General features: G+C 34.7%; 1 protein-coding gene across 2 annotated transcripts in view; it reads left to right on the forward strand.

Annotated features, from left to right (window-relative positions):
- The window catches only part of LOC134531761 (macrophage mannose receptor 1), a 72,033-nt gene that overhangs the window by 17,480 nt on the left and 36,051 nt on the right, over positions 1-18,502 (forward strand). For both annotated transcript variants that reach the window (XM_063367643.1, XM_063367645.1), the window contains exons 4-7: positions 1,673-1,915; positions 5,893-6,077; positions 10,306-10,384; positions 16,165-16,407. In XM_063367643.1, coding sequence (XP_063223713.1) covers positions 1,673-1,915; positions 5,893-6,077; positions 10,306-10,384; positions 16,165-16,407 — 750 coding nt within the window. The remainder of the gene's footprint in view (positions 1-1,672; positions 1,916-5,892; positions 6,078-10,305; positions 10,385-16,164; positions 16,408-18,502) is intronic.

Here is an 18,502-nt window from a genome sequence, read left to right on the forward strand (position 1 = left end):
TTCACTTCAGCGTAACTTTGGGTTTATTAAAGTTTTATTTACTTTTCAACTCCAGTTATATTACTCAAACGTAAAAAAGTTCGTACTACATGTAATAAATATGTTTTTATAAAATATTATTTTATATTTAAAGAATTATAAAAGGTTTGCACAAAATATTAAATTATATTTAAAGTATTTCCCAAAAATTTTCATGCTATCTTTGTTATGAAGAAGAAAGCATCAGTAAATGACTAGCTAGTAAATTCTATTTTACAAATCTTTCAGTAGCAGACCTAAAGTAACATTTTTAATGGAAACAAAGCAAGAAGTTCAAAAAGTAGCTAATTAATTCAATTTAAGCAATGAAGAACAAAATCTACACATGTTTGTTATATGAATTATTACATGGAATTCATGTTTTCGGAGGCATTGGCAACTTATAATTTAGGTCCATAGTTAAACTGTTAACAGATTTAAAGCATATTCTTATTTATTAAGACAATAATGGTAAATCATAAATATAGAATTTCTAATATTAAATGAGTTTGAAAAGTAGAGTAAAATATTGAAGCCCTGGTAATGGATGTTAATTTAAAAGGTTAGTCAAAAACATTTAAATGAAATAAAAGTAAAAATTGTAAAATGTAAAATTAAAATAGACATCTATTCACATTTACACACAATCATACAGACACAGAGAGGAAGAATATCCAAAGGAATAATGACCTCGGCATGATATCCTAACTTTTTATACTTATGCGTGATGCCACTGAGGTAAACATTCTGGAGGCTGGCCATCGCATGGCCAGGGAAGACCGGGTGAGGTGAATCTTCCGTGGGTTAACTTTGGAATCCGCATTGAAGGGACAACACAACAACAAGTGTTTGACCAGGGAAGGAAATCACACACTAGTGAATAATTCTTGATACAACCGGGAAACGAACCCGTGGGCTTTGTTTAATCAACCTGAAGCACAGGCTCTGTCACACCGTCGAATTTGCGTTGGTAACACTGGACAAAATATTTATTCCCATTTCTTTTTTCAAATAAACTTGGACTAGTAAGCTTCAAAATATTTCAAATACTGACTCACCATCAAAATTTTCTTTTTTTCAATTTTAATCACATTGTACAATTAAAATAATACATCACTATGCTGGATGAAAGATTTGAACTCATGATTTTTGTGCATATCTTAACCATTAAATTTATGTAAAATCGTTTCGAAATATAACTAATGTTCCGAAATATTTAACCATTATAAACTCGTCAATTGTATTTTAGAGATCAAATTATTATTATAGGTACATGGAATTCGAAATAACAATATTTTGTTTATTTTACCTGCTTAATCTTAAAAGTGTCCTTCGTCACATTGATTGCAAATCATTCCGGTTTTTTTTTCTTGTCACAATTCTGATTTGCTTTTTCAGGAAAATATTAAAGATATTTTAAAAACAGTACTATACAAAATATCTTATATATCTCTCGTTCATCCACTTAATTAAATTAGAAGACATGACTGCGCTTAAAACTTTTCGATGTCATAATAACTCTACAACTTATTATGACAAATTTTCTTGGAAGACTTTTGAAAGTAAAGTTTGATAGTGTGACAGGAACTTAACCACTGAGATATTGTCACCTAAATTATAATACTAAATCACGTGTTATGTTTACTTCTCCCAGGTTACAGGATGTTCGACGGCCACTACTACAAGCTAGTGAAATCACCGGGACGTAACTGGGCAGAAGCTCGTGAGTCTTGCCAAGAAGACGGCGGTGACTTGGCGGTCATCGACTCCCAAGAAGAAGCAGACTTCCTTTTACAGCTCTTCAGTAAAGATCCTTCAAGATGGGATCAGTATGTGTACGAAGCTTTCGTGGGTGTCACCGACCAGGCTTCGGAAGGAAACTTTTTAACAGTCAACGGTAAGTTCCACGTTATAATCGCAATTTATTTAATTAAATGAAATTAAAAAGAGGTCAAATAAATTTTTAATTGTTCCCCAGACGGTTTGTGTAGTTACGTTTGACTATAATTTTCTTGTAAGCATACTCAGAGTGAGTAATGTAAACAAGCGAAGTAACAGACTATTTGATGTAAAGGAACATCTTGATGTTATGCAACTCTTCGTGCCAAGCCTGTCAGATAATAATGTTATTTTGTCACTAATATTAAACATTTAAGGCCGAGAAATGAATAAGCCAACATGCGAAGAAAAAAATTAGTACGTTTTTTTGTACTTGTGTGATGCATTTAGAATTGTTAAGAAACTGTTTTCTTGCGTTCTCAGTGAAAATAATAAGCATTGGCCTTCAAGACGGTAATTGTAAATAAATGGCTTCATAAATATTGGTTATAGAAAATAACGGTATCAAACATCGGTTACCGTTTAAACTAGTGTTTTCGTGATACAGTTTCAAGTGTATAACACAACTAAGCACCCACTCAAGATTGTTTTCACATCTCCCTAAATACAATCAGGAATTCATTAATGCGGTTGAGAGAGTGAGGACCTTCGTAGCGCAGTATGACGCACGTCGACTCTCGGTCAGAAGGGTTCTTGGTACGTGTCCCGAGTAAAGACTTGAGTGTGAATATGTAATATCTATGTGGGGTAATACGTATGTCACTCATCATATGGATGTGCCAAAATGTCAATTACACATTCTAGAATAAGTCAACAAAGTAGGGATGGTTAACTCGTTGGTATAAAACATTACGAGCAAGCAATATATTTTTGTAAATATTTAAAAAAATTGAGAGAGATGATATTCATTGGTATTGCTTCTCAGAGGACACAGGTTCTAATCCCGGACCAGTAATCCTTATTTTGTTTTTCCATTATTTACCAAAATCACTCCAGGCATTTGAATCACTGCTTTACCGAGTCGATAGTCAACAAAACAGCCGCAGTCAATTGCTAAACTTGAACGATCAGTTTTGTTTCAAATGAAGTATTTTGGCAAGATTTGACGGGGGAAGTCATCAAAACCGTGTTTATAAGATGTATTATGCTTTGGTACGACTTTGATGGTCTTTACTACCCACTACCATTAAATCAGATAAATATTTTTGAGAAAAATTATCTCGAAGTATCAGTTAAAAGTGTATGCGCTAAATGAGGATTATAAGGTGTGTCCTATTCGGGTAATCAAACAGGAAAGACAAGATAATTTCGATTTGTTTATTGCTTGTGACAAATAAAAGCAATGCTGCAAACTACTGTTACATCAAAAACTTCTCCCGACTTATGCGACCTCAGGTTACAAAATATCAGCGCAAGATTTATGTGTGTAAGACGTGCTATAAGTATTTCGCTAATCACTCTCGAAAATCTGGGTTAACAGCTTTACAGTATCTTGAACGACAAAAAAATTAATGTAAAAATATATCTTGATCAGAATTTGGTAAGGTAATCTACTTTTTAAATAATCTGTTTGCTTTTTTTGTACTAGTAGTAGTGTAGAATTTATGTAATATATTTTATGTTTGTAAAAGAACTTGTGTTATATTTCTCGAATCTGTCACTTTTGTGGTATTTTAAATTAAATTACCTTTATTTGCATTGAACAATTATCAAACCAAGTATCGATTCAATCAGTAAATTAATAAGTGATTTTTTGATGGTTTTTGGAATTTTTCCCGAAATTCTAGGTTAATTATTACCAATTTTCACGATGGCGGACATATAGGCTTACTGGTGGCTGGTATATAAAAAAACTTAAGCCACTTCTAGAATTTGTAACTTGATTTATTGATATTGTTATTTTTTACATATTTTTTTTTGCATCACCATCCCCCAGGCATTGAACCAAGGACAGGAATCTGTCAATTCAATAAGTAAATCAGCGAGTAATTTACACAATTCCAAGATGGCACCCAAAAATCAAGATGGCGGGCGCCTCAGTAATAATAAATTAATACTCCACTCTAGTGGACAAATATTAAACTAACATAATGGTATCGCACTAAAGCAGACGAAAACAAGATGGCAGCCTCGAATAGTTACAGATGTTCAAGATGGCGGAATGATTTCATACTAGTTGGCGATATTTATACCTTGGCATAAGTGGTGGGAGGTCAGTCTGCTGGTGGCTTCCATGGAGAAAGGATCGGTCGCCATTTTTTTATTTTGCCCACAATGGGTTGGAACCGAGGATGTAAGTGCGTTTTATACTAAAATTTTATCATATTTTTTATTAATTTTTTATTAAAATTTGATTAATTGAATTTTTTTAAATAATTTGAATTTTTTTCCAAACATCTAGCATAAAAATTACGGATTTTCAAGATGGCAGCCGTAACGAAAATTGCAAAAGTGACATCATAATTCAAAATGGCAAAAAGTTCTAGAAAACATAATGGCGGAATTCAAAATTGCTGACATTTCGAGAAAACAAAATGGTGGATACAAGATGGCGGGACCAAGATGTCGGGCAAAAATTGCCACCGGGGTCAAGGTCAAGGTCATCCAAGATGGCCGCCGTGACGTCAGATGGCGGTCGTCACCAGGCACCTCAGACTAGAGCCAGTCCCCGGAGAAACTATTCTACACTACAGGTACATACTGACCTCTCTGTCAACGATTGGCATACACTGGGCAGTGTATAGCACACTGGGCAATGTATGGCACACTGGGCAGCATATGGCACACTGGACAATATATGGCACACTGAATAGTATGGCACACTAGGCAGTTTAAAACTTTCGACGGAAGAGTTTCTAGTTTGATTTCCGGTGGAGCCGAAACTAAATTTTTTGTAAGTGTGGGAAACCTGGCGAATGCTTCATTAAATCGGTAGATTCTCTCGAGGTCCTTCCATTTACCTCACCCGTTCTTTCCACTAATGCTCCATTCTAATTTTATCGCCACTCGCCTACTCTGATGACACCGTCAAGTAGGGCTGTTTTAGAAATACGTGAGAGAAATAAAATCAATATTATGGTTACTTCAGATGTCCAAACAATTTTTTAGATTCAAATGACATACTTACACTTATGTGTTCATTAAATTAACAAAACATTCTGACAAGAATGCAAATTACTACCATCAGATTTTAACTTATGGCAACGTTATAAATAAAATTAAGATAACAATTGAATAAACAAATACGTAATGTTTAAAAATCCACAAATCAGTCACAATGAAAACTAAATATCTAGTGCAAAATTTAAGAAAATCAGTTCACTTTATTTTATTTTCAAATTATTTTATTGTATACGTGGACTTTGGTTTGCCCCATATACAGCCACCTCCTATTAGGCCAGTTTAATATATTAGTCAATCTTTAAGAATAAGTCACGCATAGAACACATTATTTTAATTTCTTGTAATTAATATTATTTAAGGGCTATAACTGTTCAATTATTATGATATAACTCTTGCAAGTTTTTTTTTTTCCGAATTTTCGCAACAGAAATTTACTAAATATTTTATACCTAAATATTTTATACTAGCAATAAGAACACACGCCGTTGCTCATAATTATACTTGATTATATTAAAAGCTTAAAAATAACATATAAATTTTACGAGAAAATAGTTTTTGGCCGAACAACGTACTTGCAGGAATATACCCTAAATAACAGTTATTATAGGAAAATGACATAACCGCCACTCGTCACGACGTGTGAGGCCAAGCCTTCAGTGGTGCTGAAGTGTAGATAACCGATAGCCAGAAGCGTTGGTTACGCAGAGGAGAGGGCACGAGGATATACACCATCTCAACCTGAAAACATAAAAAACAAAAGATAATAATAATAAATATTATTCCACCAACAAATTAAAATTATTTGAAAGTGAACAGAAGACAGAGAAGTACTGTCTCCCCGCTGCAGTCGATAGCGTATTGTTAATACGAGCGGAGGATGTTCCTGAAGGACAGCTTGTGTGTGGTTCGCAGGCAGGACTCTCAACAGCACGGGGTTCGATCACTGGCTGCCGAACGAGCCGAACAACGGAGACGGAGTCCGCAGCTCGGAGGAAGACTGCGTGACCTTCCACAAGGGCAGAGCGTACAACGACGTGGACTGCGACCGAGAAATGCCATACTTCTGCGAGGTAGCAGAACGGAACTTACGAAAAGATGTAATGAAATGAATTTTTATTCAAACTACATGTAAACACTGCACAATGTTGTATTAAGAAGTTTAATTTCTGGTATAACATTTTTCTGTGGGGGAAAAAACGTTATACTACATATATTACATATATTACATATCTTTGTAAAATTATTTAATGGCAATTTAATTTGGCTTTAGCTCATTACATTATCTCTAATATTAAGCTACATCCTCAATAGCGCGCACTGTTGCACAACCACGTTATACTACATATATTACATTTATTACATATATTACATATCTTTGTAAAATTATTTAATGGCAATTTAAATTGGCTTTAGCTCATTACATTATCTCCGATATTAAGCTACATCCTCAATAGCGCGCACTGTTGCACAACCATAACACTTATGATTCGAAGCTACCTCACACTAAACACAGCTGTTTGAAAAATTTCAAAATTTTGTTTCTTCAAATTTACTTGTTTTGAATTTTCAGTTTAAACATTTGAAATATATAAACGTATTGTTACGAGGCGGCCAGAGATGGTAGGAGCGGCGCGCTGGCAGTGCTTATCTCCAAGGAAACCCCGCTGAGACCTAGGTAATTCCCGTCTCTAGCCCTCCTTTTTTCGACCAGTGACTGTCCAAATAGTCTTGGTACCTTCTGCATCCGTTCGCTTGGTACGTTCTGCGCGTCCTAAGAGCTCCATCGTGAGAAATGGCGTAACTATAACGCAATTGTTCTTGCAGCTTTGAGTATTAGGTCGGAGATTCCGATGACGCGGCACTTCGGAAGAATAAAAAAACATTTCCAGGACGTCTCAGGTATTTAAGACTACGGCGACCTCCGGCGAGGGAGTGACAGGCTGGTGTGACATGGCGACACCGGCGCGTGTGTACTGGAGGCTGGTGACGACACTAGCAGATCTTCGGAGCGATCTGTGAAAGTAGTGAAGAGTTAAGGGTGAGTGACCCCTTGGCAAGCAATAGCAGGCGACAAGCAACGGATTCGTGTGTAAAAATAACATCATCGGTGACTGGAGCATATTATAGTACGGAGTTGTGTGTGCGGCGGACAACAGAGTAGCTCGAAGCATTGTTTTGGGACCAAGGTTTGCGGTTAAAGACGATCAGGAGAGAGAGCCACTGTCAAGCCGAACGCCATCGGTACAGTAAATAGTGGTCTTGCGACAATGCGATTAATTTATATACTGACAATTAAATGTTGTAATTTAAATAATAATGTAAATAAAGGTACAGAATTAAACAACTTTTAATTGATTGAGATATATCTTTTCCGGATATTGGTTTTTTCCCGATAGACACACACACTTTATACTAGCTGAAGTACCAGGGGTGGCCCGGGCTGTAAACAGGGTGAAGGGGGTTTGTTTAAAAATAGGATGTAGATACCTAGTAATTTTCTTCTTTATTTGAAAGTCATGTGTGCAAAATTTCATCTTGAGTTGCAATAATAATTATTTAAGTGTTAGAATAGGATTATGTATATGGGAGAGGGGTTGGAGGATGTATCGAGTGAAAAGTATTGATTCAAAATCTCAAGTATTCAATTATCTTTTTGTTAAAATCAGATGTAAATAGTAAGTAATGTTCTCATTTTTCATGCAAAGTGTGAAAAATCTTAATCTAGGAGTGTCAAAATAATGCTTTAAGTGGTAGGAAAGGTAAACAGGTTTTATTTCTTCGTGATATCATGTTTTCCTTGAATTTATTGTACTTAAATTGGATGTGGAAAATAATTTTCCTTTTATTTTTTGTGCGTGAACAGTTCATAATTTCACCGTGAGCCCAAACCTGTTTTAAGGGGACAGAATTATTAAAAAATAATTGCAGAATATCAATCCGTCAAAACTAAATGTTATTTTGGGTGATGCAAGGTGAGCTGGTACAACACCTGAAATTTAAGCTATGTGAGAATCCGTGTCACTTAAATCCCTCCCTTCACACTCTTTTTGAAAAAAATTGCTGTGTCTGCCCCTAAATGCTGGCATTCCCAAGGGTTCAGTGCCCTCTTCATTAGACTGCTTCAGGCCTTTCCACCTTTTATTTATTTGTTCGCCCCTCTACAATTAGGCGTCTGACACCACAGACATAATGTGTTTGTGGTATTTGTAACCTTGTTTGTTGGCATTTTTGTAATTTAAGTATTAAGCCAGAGAAACTTGTGCTTTTTGTGGCTAACGCCATTATGTTTAGCTAAATTTTGTATTTTCAACGAGAGAACGAAGCTCATTGAGAATAGCAATGCTTAAATGTAGCCGCTATTGGGTACTGACAATTATTATTAATTTTTTTAGTAATTTTATTCATTTACTTACTTATTTCATAATTTGAGTGTTACTGTAGCTTTATACCTTTCAATTGTTTATTAAAGAATATATTGAATAAAACCTAATGTGATTCATAACTAGCCTAGAATTTAAAAAAAAGCTGGCGAAATGGGTTAGTCGTCACCAATTCTAGAATGGGATCTTAATTAGCTAGATTTTCATTGTGTGTAGGTTTCCAGTACGTTTCCTCACTTTAAAACATAAAATAAGACAAGTTCTATAATAGATATTGGCATCCATTTATAAACAAACCCCAAGCCACTTTTGTGTTGCTACGTACATTGCAGAGAGCATTTATTATTAAGCTGATGCCATACATCAAATTATATTAAAGTATATAAAATTGAAAAATAAAATATAAAAAAAATTACTTACGAATTTTGATCGTTATGTTAAAAATATATAATAACTACCTCATAAATCCTAGGGATGAAAGGACACTCCCTCCTTTCAAATGGATAACAGTTTTTTTTTTGTTCAGGCAACAGGCTAAAAGTTAAATTTATTGCAAGAGAGCATATTATTTATGTATGGGTGTTTAAGAATATGTGAAGTGTGTGGTGGCATCAACCCAAGGTTCCAGCTAATACAACAAGCAACAGATAATTCTCCCGGAGAAGAATTATGTTTGCCGGGTAAGAACAGTGCACATTAACAAGGTTATTTGGAAACTCTGGTAAACCTGTAAAATTGTTTCACTGCCCGATTGTTTCGATCCACGCTGGGGCCGTCGACCCATTCAACACCAACGGCTAGCCTGGCATCCTCTCATAACATAATCCACTAAATAATCCTGCTAGCAATCACTGGGCTCATCCTGGTTCGCGAATTCGAGACTGCAGGTGATGGCATATCATCTATTCATTTCACATCCCATTTAACGATCTACAAGTTGCTGACCTGATCAAGAGAGTCAGAATTTCTAAATTTTACCTTCTTTCACTACTTACACATTGAAGATTTTCTTAATAAAAATAAGTTTTAATTTCTAATTATATTCAGCATGCATTTATGAGTTTTATGAATATATATTTGGAAGGAGTGTCACAAGAATGGTAGCAGTGTGAGGTAATGATCCACAGACCTCTGAATTATGGCCCCAGCAAACATGTTGCTAATGCTTTAAAAACTTTTGGATCCAAGTTGGCACCTTTCAGTTCATATTCCTCCCCATTGAACACAAGAGATGCGCCTAAGAACAGAGCCACCAGGAAAGTGAACCAGTGGCATAACAAGCTGGTGGCAGGGATGGCCGCCGCGACGGTTTCGCGTTACTGAACCCTGCTCCCCATCTCTTTTAATCCAAGAGGGGGCGCCATTTTAAATTCTGGCCAGGGGCGCTAGTCACCTTAGTTAAGCCACTGCAGTGAATGGCTTCCCGATGGCCGGGCCATGTCGCGGGCCCAGGTAGATGCTGCAGTCCACCCACGATGGTCTCGGTCGATATATCGCCACTCAGCTGTTACTAGATTCAGACAGTACGTTCCCCATCGAATTTGATTCAACACAGATGCAAAGAATTCATGATTCATATTTAATACAAGAAATTTAGTTCTATGATCGCAATTAAGATTCTTTAAAATCATTAGATAAATGGTCATTTGTAAGTGTTACTTGCTAAACAGAATGTATATATAAATAATAATGATATTCTACTGAATTTTTAAATGATGAACACACAACACTTAAATAAATTATTCATTTATTATAATCGAAACATAAAGAGGTATATAGATTCCTCCAAAATAAAAGTTTAACAATATTGTTATTATTCTTGTATTGTTGTTTTAATGCCAGGTGATATATGTATATTTTTTTATTTATGACAACTTACAATAACTAATATAATTTACTCATGGATTTATGGTGCTTACTTGTTTTACTGTCTGTGGTCAAACAGTACATTCGAGAGAGTGTCATGAAGGATAAAGAAGACCGTGTACATCACCCACAACACGATGAGCTTGATTCTATCAAAGGTAAGCTGCAGCAATTTAGCAATAAGACTTTAATAGTTTACTCAGTCAGTTATAAGTAACAGTAATTTTATCGATTATGTGTTTGACAAAAAATGCAACTACAATTGAAGTGGTTGCTTCTCCGCCCGTCGACGACCTCTAACAAAGGTGAAATCCCTCCTTCGTAGGCCTTCCTTCCTTTTCCTCCCTCCCTGTGATGTCATGTGTTTTTTTATAGCATCTGAAACTTCCCCTTATGATATTTCTGCGCAGGCGAAGTGAGGATTCCTTAGGGTGTTTAAGCGAGTGTTTACATTAATAAGTTAGGTTAAGAAATATAATTGCATCGCTCTTACTCATACAGCAGCTCATAACTTGATTAACTTGGGTGGTCACCCATGCGACGATAGCGACCGACATGACATGGACAGTGTATATAGTAATTAGGTTCTACAGTGATGCGTTTTGAGCATCGTAGCTGCGCTCTTAACTTTTAGCCATTCATGCTTATGTCCAATGTCATCTTTCTAAATTTTGTTTCGACTGCTACCTTCCAAATTTAAGTTTCTGTTTTCTGTTGAAATTTTGATGCACATTGCCTATCAAATTTTTGTCGTGCTACTGAAAAAGAGTTAAGTAACCGTGCTAACATGGGAATGTCCCGTGCGCCTTTTACCAGCTTGTTGATGAATTTTCTAATTTGTTTGTAACGTTTATTAACTGGCCGCCTAGCGTCAGTAAGAATTCCTGTTGGAATATTTAGGCCAAGTAATATTATTTGCACTGATTATGACCTCATTCTCAATTAAATGGGTTCGCGGTCACGCCCTGTTTCATGTGCTCTTGTCTGTTTCACGCTTTGTGTAAAGCAGCAGGAATGCTATTTAAAAAATCTTTTACGCGTTATAATGTATGACTGAAGTCATGTTCATATTTCTGAAAGATTTCATCCTTGTTAATTGCACGACTCGTGAAATCGTTGTTGCTTATGCTGAGTGCGATAATGTGTTTGATATTGTCCACTATTTAGCTGAATTTGCATTATACGCCTTTTTTCTGCTCTATATGTTTTGCGTATTTAGTGTGTTTATTCATTTCTAGTATAACCTTCGTGTTGGTTAAAATCCTTTAGCGTGTCGTAACATCTCTGTATATATGTTTGCCCTAAAGCCTAGAATGTTACCACAAGCTTTCCTTCCCTTGATTAGACTTTTTGCATATGTAGTCTGTGTGGCTAATTGTTTTTGATAATCTTACAAAGCCTGCTTTAAAGTCAAATATTGCTAGCGCACCTGTTTTGCGATTATTATCGGTTGGTATGCATAAGATTTATATATTGCTATGCTATTTATCGTGTTAAAGTGCTTTATAGTCATTTGTTTAGGTCTAAAACCAAAATATATGTCCATATACATTTATACGTTTGTAACAGACCAGACAGACGGGTTTGCCTTAAATTATAATTTAGTTTTTATGCATTATAAATTATTTTTATTCTTTGTAATACTGTCAATCCGAAAGAAATTATTGCAATTGAATTACCGACCTAGGCTCATGTTAAATTTGAACAAATGCCACCTTGTTATTGAGTTACTTGTGAACCCAACAGTTTTCTTTTGACTTAACTTAGCATCGCCAGTGTACCGCCCTGACTGCTCTACCAAGCTATAGCTCCCTCCTTGTGTTTACTTATATTATTTTGTGCACACGATTGTATACAGCTGGGGAGTTGGGCCCCTGGCAGCTGCAAAATAATCGAAAGTTTATTCCTAGTTCCAGGTAAATGGATGTTCGTAGGAACTACGCGTCAGATTCCAACTTCCTACAAATAAGTAAACTCATCACTTATAAATTTACGAAGATCTCGAGATAATTCGTAACCAATGTTCTTCGTACATTAAAGGCGACAGATTTTAACAATATAGTAGCTAGTAGTATATAAATTTATGTCTGAGGACATGGTGCCGGCGCGTGGTGTCGGTGGCGGAGCCCACCATCTTGGATTATAACGTCATGGCGTTCATCTTGAATGACCTTTGACCTTTGATCTTGATATATTACATTTTTCTAAATTAGCCCAAAATAACACAAAAATGCATACAAAATTCGCCAAAATCTGCCCAAAATTTCCAGTTTTTTGTAAAAAAAAAAAAAACAATCCATCACAAATTCTCGCAAAAATCGAAAAAATAAAAATTTCTTACTTCGAGGGAAAAATTCCCTTTCCGTTTTAGTCCTCAAAAATACCAACGGCTAGAAATGTCCATATTGAGGCTTAAGTTCCATATCGACAAGCCTCCGATAAGCCTGTGACGAAATATTGGATTATGACATAACAGTTGCAACTTTTCTTCACGTCACACCATCTTGAAAATCCGTAATTTTTATGCTAGAAAATAGGGAAAAAATTTAAAATATATAAAAAATTATTACAAAAATTATAATAAATATATTTAAAAACAATGTTGCACATTTCGTTACGGTTGACATCTTAGATTCTAGAAACATTTCACATTATTTGTGCCCGACATCTTGGACGTGTATGACATAATCGTTGATTATTGGAACTTTTTCTCGAATTTCTAGCTACATAATTCTAGCTACGAATTTCCAAAATGTCGCCCACACTAATAATAAATTATAACTGCACTCTAGCAGGCAAATTAAAATTAACATGGTAGTAGCGCACTCTAGCAGACGAAAACAAGATGTTGGACTTCAGCAGATGAAATCAATATATTGTACATGACGTTATACTAGCTAGGGATTTTTATATTTATACCTTGGCATTAGTGGAGGAATGTCAGTCTGCGGGCGGCTTCCGTGGAGGAAGGATCTGTCATTATTGTTTTATTTTTGGACCATGCCGGGTTCGAACCGAGGATGTATTTGTGTGTTTTAATTTAACTTTATTAAAATTAAATTAATTATTTTGTTATAAAAATAAAACATACACAATTTCTGATAATAATTACATATCTTAAATTTATGTAGGCCGTGACGTCATAATCCAAGACAGCAGAGGGTTTTTATATAAATTTTTATTAATTTTTTTTATCAATTTTAATTTTTTTTTAATTTATAGCTTATACTAATTACGGATTATCTAGATGGTAGGCATAACGAAAACTGCAACGAAATATAAGTAAAGATGGTGTCCGTAACGAAACGCACAACAATTGTCTCATACACGTCCAAGATGTCAGCGTAACAAAATGTGCAACCGTGTTTTTAAATACTTTTTTAAATAAAATTCAATTAAATAAATTTTCTTATGAATTAAAAAAAAATTTTTTAATATTTTCTAGCTTAACAATTACGGATATTCAAGATGGCGGGACGTAACGAAAAATTGCAATGGTTTCATCATAATCCAAGATGTCGTCAGAAACGTATCAGAGGCTTGTCGTAAGGCTCACTATGGACATTTCAAGCCGTTGGCATTTTTGAGGACTAAAACGGGAAATTTTCCCTCAAAACGGGGATTTTGCCCTCGAAGAAGAGAAATTTTTTATTTTCTAAATTTTTTGAGATTTTGGGTCAGGAATTTTTTATAAATAACTTGTAATTTTTGTGGATTTTGGGTCATTTTGGGGAAATTTTGACAAATTTTGGAGGTCAAGGTCGAGATAATCCAAGATAGCCACCATGACGTCACAATCAAAGATGGTGGACACCACCTTCGACACCATGCGCCGGCGCCATGTCCCCGGACATACACATAAATACTAATGTAGCTCCCTCGTATCTTTGTGACGTGGCAAGCTAGAGTTTTCTTGGACATTTGCATTCGCAAAACATCTTTCCAAAATTAATTTATATATATTTTTTTTCATATCAGAAAATTTCTTTCATAGAAAGTTTCAGATAGCGTGAAGTAACCAAACACTGAAATATAATAGTTGAGAAGATTTGTAGAAGGAAAAATTAATCTGTCGCTTCTTTCGAGATTGATTTTGTTTACACGGTAAAACTCATATTTTCTGTAAAAACCTTTGGTGGCTCTGCGTGTATATTTTGAGTTATTCGTCACCCATTCGAAATTTTTTTGCTTATAATGTCTCAAAAGATGGAAGTATATACTTAAAGCAAATTGGTTATAATATAAAACCTTAGTACTATCAACCATTTCACCTCAGCGTAACTTTGGGTTTATTAAAGTTTTATTTACTTTTCAACTCCAGTAATATTACTCAAACGTAAAAAAGTTCGTACTACATGTAATAAATATGTTTTTATAAAATATTATTTTATATTTAAAGAATTATAAAAGGTTTGCACAAAATATTAAATTATATTTAAAGTATTTCCCAAAAATTTTCATGCTATCTTTGTTATGAAGAAGAAAGCATCAGTAAATGACTAGCTAGTAAATTCTATTTTACAAATCTTTCAGTAGCAGACATAAAGTAACATTTTTAATGGAAACAAAGCAAGAAGTTCAAAAAGTAGCTAATTAATTCAATTTAAGTAATGAAGAACAAAATCTACACATGTTTGTTATATGAAATATTACATGGAATTCATGTTTTCGGAGGCATTGGCAACTTATAATTTAGGTCCATAGTTAAACTGTTAACAGATTTAAAGCATATTCTTATTTATGAAGACAATAATGGTAAATCATAAATATAGAATTTCTAATATTAAATGAGTTTGAAAAGTAGAGTAAAATATTGAAGCCCTGGTAATGGATGTTAATTTAAAAGGTTAGTCAAAAACATTTAAATGAAATAAAAGTAAAAATTGTAAAATGTAAAATTAAAATAGACATCTATTCACATTTACACACAATCATACAGACACAGAGAGGAAGAATATCCAAAGGAATAATGACCTCGGCATGATATCCTAACTTTTTATACTTATGCGTGATGCCACTGAGGTAAACATTCTGGAGGCTGGCCATCGCATGGCCAGGGAAGACCGGGTGAGGTGAATCTTCCGTGGGTTAACTTTGGAATCCGCATTGAAGGGACAACACAACAACAAGTGTTTGACCAGGGAAGGAAATCACACACTAGTGAATAATTCTTGATACAACCGGGAAACGAACCCGTGGGCTTTGTTTAATCAACCTGAAGCACAGGCTCTGACACACCGTCGAATTTGCGTTGGTAACACTGGACAAAATATTTATTCCCATTTCTTTTTTCAAATAAACTTGGACTAGTAAGCTTCAAAATATTTCAAATACTGACTCACCATCAAAATTTTCTTTTTTTCAATTTTAATCACATTGTACAATTAAAATAATACATCACTATGCTGGATGAAAGATTTGAACTCATGATTTTTGTGCATATCTTAACCATTAAATTTATGTAAAATCGTTTCGAAATATAACTAATGTTCCGAAATATTTAACCATTATAAACTCGTCAATTGTATTTTAGAGATCAAATTATTATTATAGGTACATGGAATTCGAAATAACAATATTTTGTTTATTTTACCTGCTTAATCTTAAAAGTGTCCTTCGTCACATTGATTGCAAATCATTCCGGGTTTTTTTTCTTGTCACAATTCTGATTTGCTTTTTCAGGAAAATATTTGAGATATTTTAAAAACAGTACTATACAAAATATCTGATATATCTCTCGTTCATCCACTTAATTAAATTAGAAGACATGACTGCGCTTAAAACTTTTCGATGTCATAATAACTCTACAACTTATTATGACAAATTTTCTTGGAAGACTTTTGAAAGTAAAGTTTGATAGTGTGACAGGAACTTAACCACTGAGATATTGTCACCTAAATTATAATACTAAATCACGTGTTTTGTTTACTTCTCCCAGGTTACAGGATGTTCGACGGCCACTACTACAAGCTAGTGAAATCACCGGGACGTAACTGGGCAGAAGCTCGCGAGTCTTGCCAAGAAGACGGCGGTGACTTGGCGGTCATCGACTCCCAAGAAGAAGCAGACTTCCTTTTACAGCTCTTCAGTAAAGATCCTTCAAGATGGGATCAGTATGTGTACGAAGCTTTCGTGGGTGTCACCGACCAGGCTTCGGAAGGAAACTTTTTAACAGTCAACGGTAAGTTCACGTTATAATCGCAATTTATTTAATTAAATGAAATTAAAAAGAGGTCAAATAAATTTTTAATTGTTCCCCAGACGGTTTGTGTAGTTACGTTTGACTATAATTTTCTTGTAAGCATACTCAGAGTGAGTAATGTAAACAAGCGAAGTAACAGACTATTTGATGTAAAGGAACATCTTGATGTTATGCAACTCTTCGTGCCAAGCCTGTCAGATAATAATGTTATTTTGTCACTAATATTAAACATTTAAGGCCGAGAAATGAATAAGCCAACATGCGAAGAAAAAAATTAGTACGTTTTTTTGTACTTGTGTGATGCATTTAGAATTGTTAAGAAACTGTTTTCTTGCGTTCTCAGTGAAAATAATAAGCATTGGCCTTCAAGACGGTAATTGTAAATAAATGGCTTCATAAATATTGGTTATAGAAAATAACGGTATCAAACATCGGTTACCGTTTAAACTAGTGTTTTCGTGATACAGTTTCAAGTGTATAACACAACTAAGCACCCACTCAAGATTGTTTTCACATCTCCCTAAATACAATCAGGAATTCATTAATGCGGTTGAGAGAGTGAGGACCTTCGTAGCGCAGTATGACGCACGTCGACTCTCGGTCAGAAGGGTTCTTGGTACGTGTCCCGAGTAAAGACTTGAGTGTGAATATGTAATATCTATGTGGGGTAATACGTATGTCACTCATCATATGGATGTGCCAAAATGTCAATTACACATTCTAGAATAAGTCAACAAAGTAGGGATGGTTAACTCGTTGGTATAAAACATTACGAGCAAGCAATATATTTTTGTAAATATTTAAAAAAATTGAGAGAGATGATATTCATTGGTATTGCTTCTCAGAGGACACAGGTTCTAATCCCGGACCAGTAATCCTTATTTTGTTTTTCCATTATTTACCAAAATCACTCCAGGCATTTGAATCACTGCTTTACCGAGTCGATAGTCAACAAAACAGCCGCAGTCAATTGCTAAACTTGAACGATCAGTTTTGTTTCAAATGAAGTATTTTGGCAAGATTTGACGGGGGAAGTCATCAAAACCGTGTTGATAAGATGTATTATGCTTTGGTACGACTTTGATGGTCTTTACTACCCACTACCATTAAATCAGATAAATATTTTTGAGAAAAATTATCTCGAAGTATCAGTTAAAAGTGTATGCGCTAAATGAGGATTATAAGGTGTGTCCTATTCGGGTAATCAAACAGGAAAGACAAGATAATTTCGATTTGTTTATTGCTTGTGACAAATAAAAGCAATGCTGCAAACTACTGTTACATCAAAAACTTCTCCCGACTTATGCGACCTCAGGTTACAAAATATCAGCGCAAGATTTATGTGTGTAAGACGTGCTATAAGTATTTCGCTAATCACTCTCGAAAATCTGGGTTAACAGCTTTACAGTATCTTGAACGACAAAAAAATTAATGTAAAAATATATCTTGATCAGAATTTGGTAAGGTAATCTACTTTTTAAATAATCTGTTTGCTTTTTTTGTACTAGTAGTAGTGTAGAATTTATGTAATATATTTTATGTTTGTAAAAGAACTTGTGTTATATTTCTCGAATCTGTCACTTTTGTGGTATTTTAAATTAAATTACCTTTATTTGCATTGAACAATTATCAAACCAAGTATCGATTCAATCAGTAAATTAATAAGTGATTTTTTGATGGTTTTTGGAATTTTTCCCGAAATTCTAGGTTAATTATTACCAATTTTCACGATGGCGGACATATAGGCTTACTGGTGGCTGGTATATAAAAAAACTTAAGCCACTTCTAGAATTTGTAACTTGATTTATTGATATTGTTATTTTTTACATATTTTTTTTTGCATCACCATCCCCCAGGCATTGAACCAAGGACAGGAATCTGTCAATTCAATAAGTAAATCAGCGAGTAATTTACACAATTCCAAGATGGCACCCAAAAATCAAGATGGCGGGCGCCTCAGTAATAATAAATTAATACTCCACTCTAGTGGACAAATATTAAACTAACATAATGGTATCGCACTAAAGCAGACGAAAACAAGATGGCAGCCTCGAATAGTTACAGATGTTCAAGA

Source organism: Bacillus rossius, chromosome 5, assembly GCF_032445375.1.
Source record: "Bacillus rossius redtenbacheri isolate Brsri chromosome 5, Brsri_v3, whole genome shotgun sequence".
In the NCBI taxonomy this organism is placed as follows: Eukaryota; Metazoa; Arthropoda; class Insecta; order Phasmatodea; family Bacillidae; genus Bacillus; species Bacillus rossius.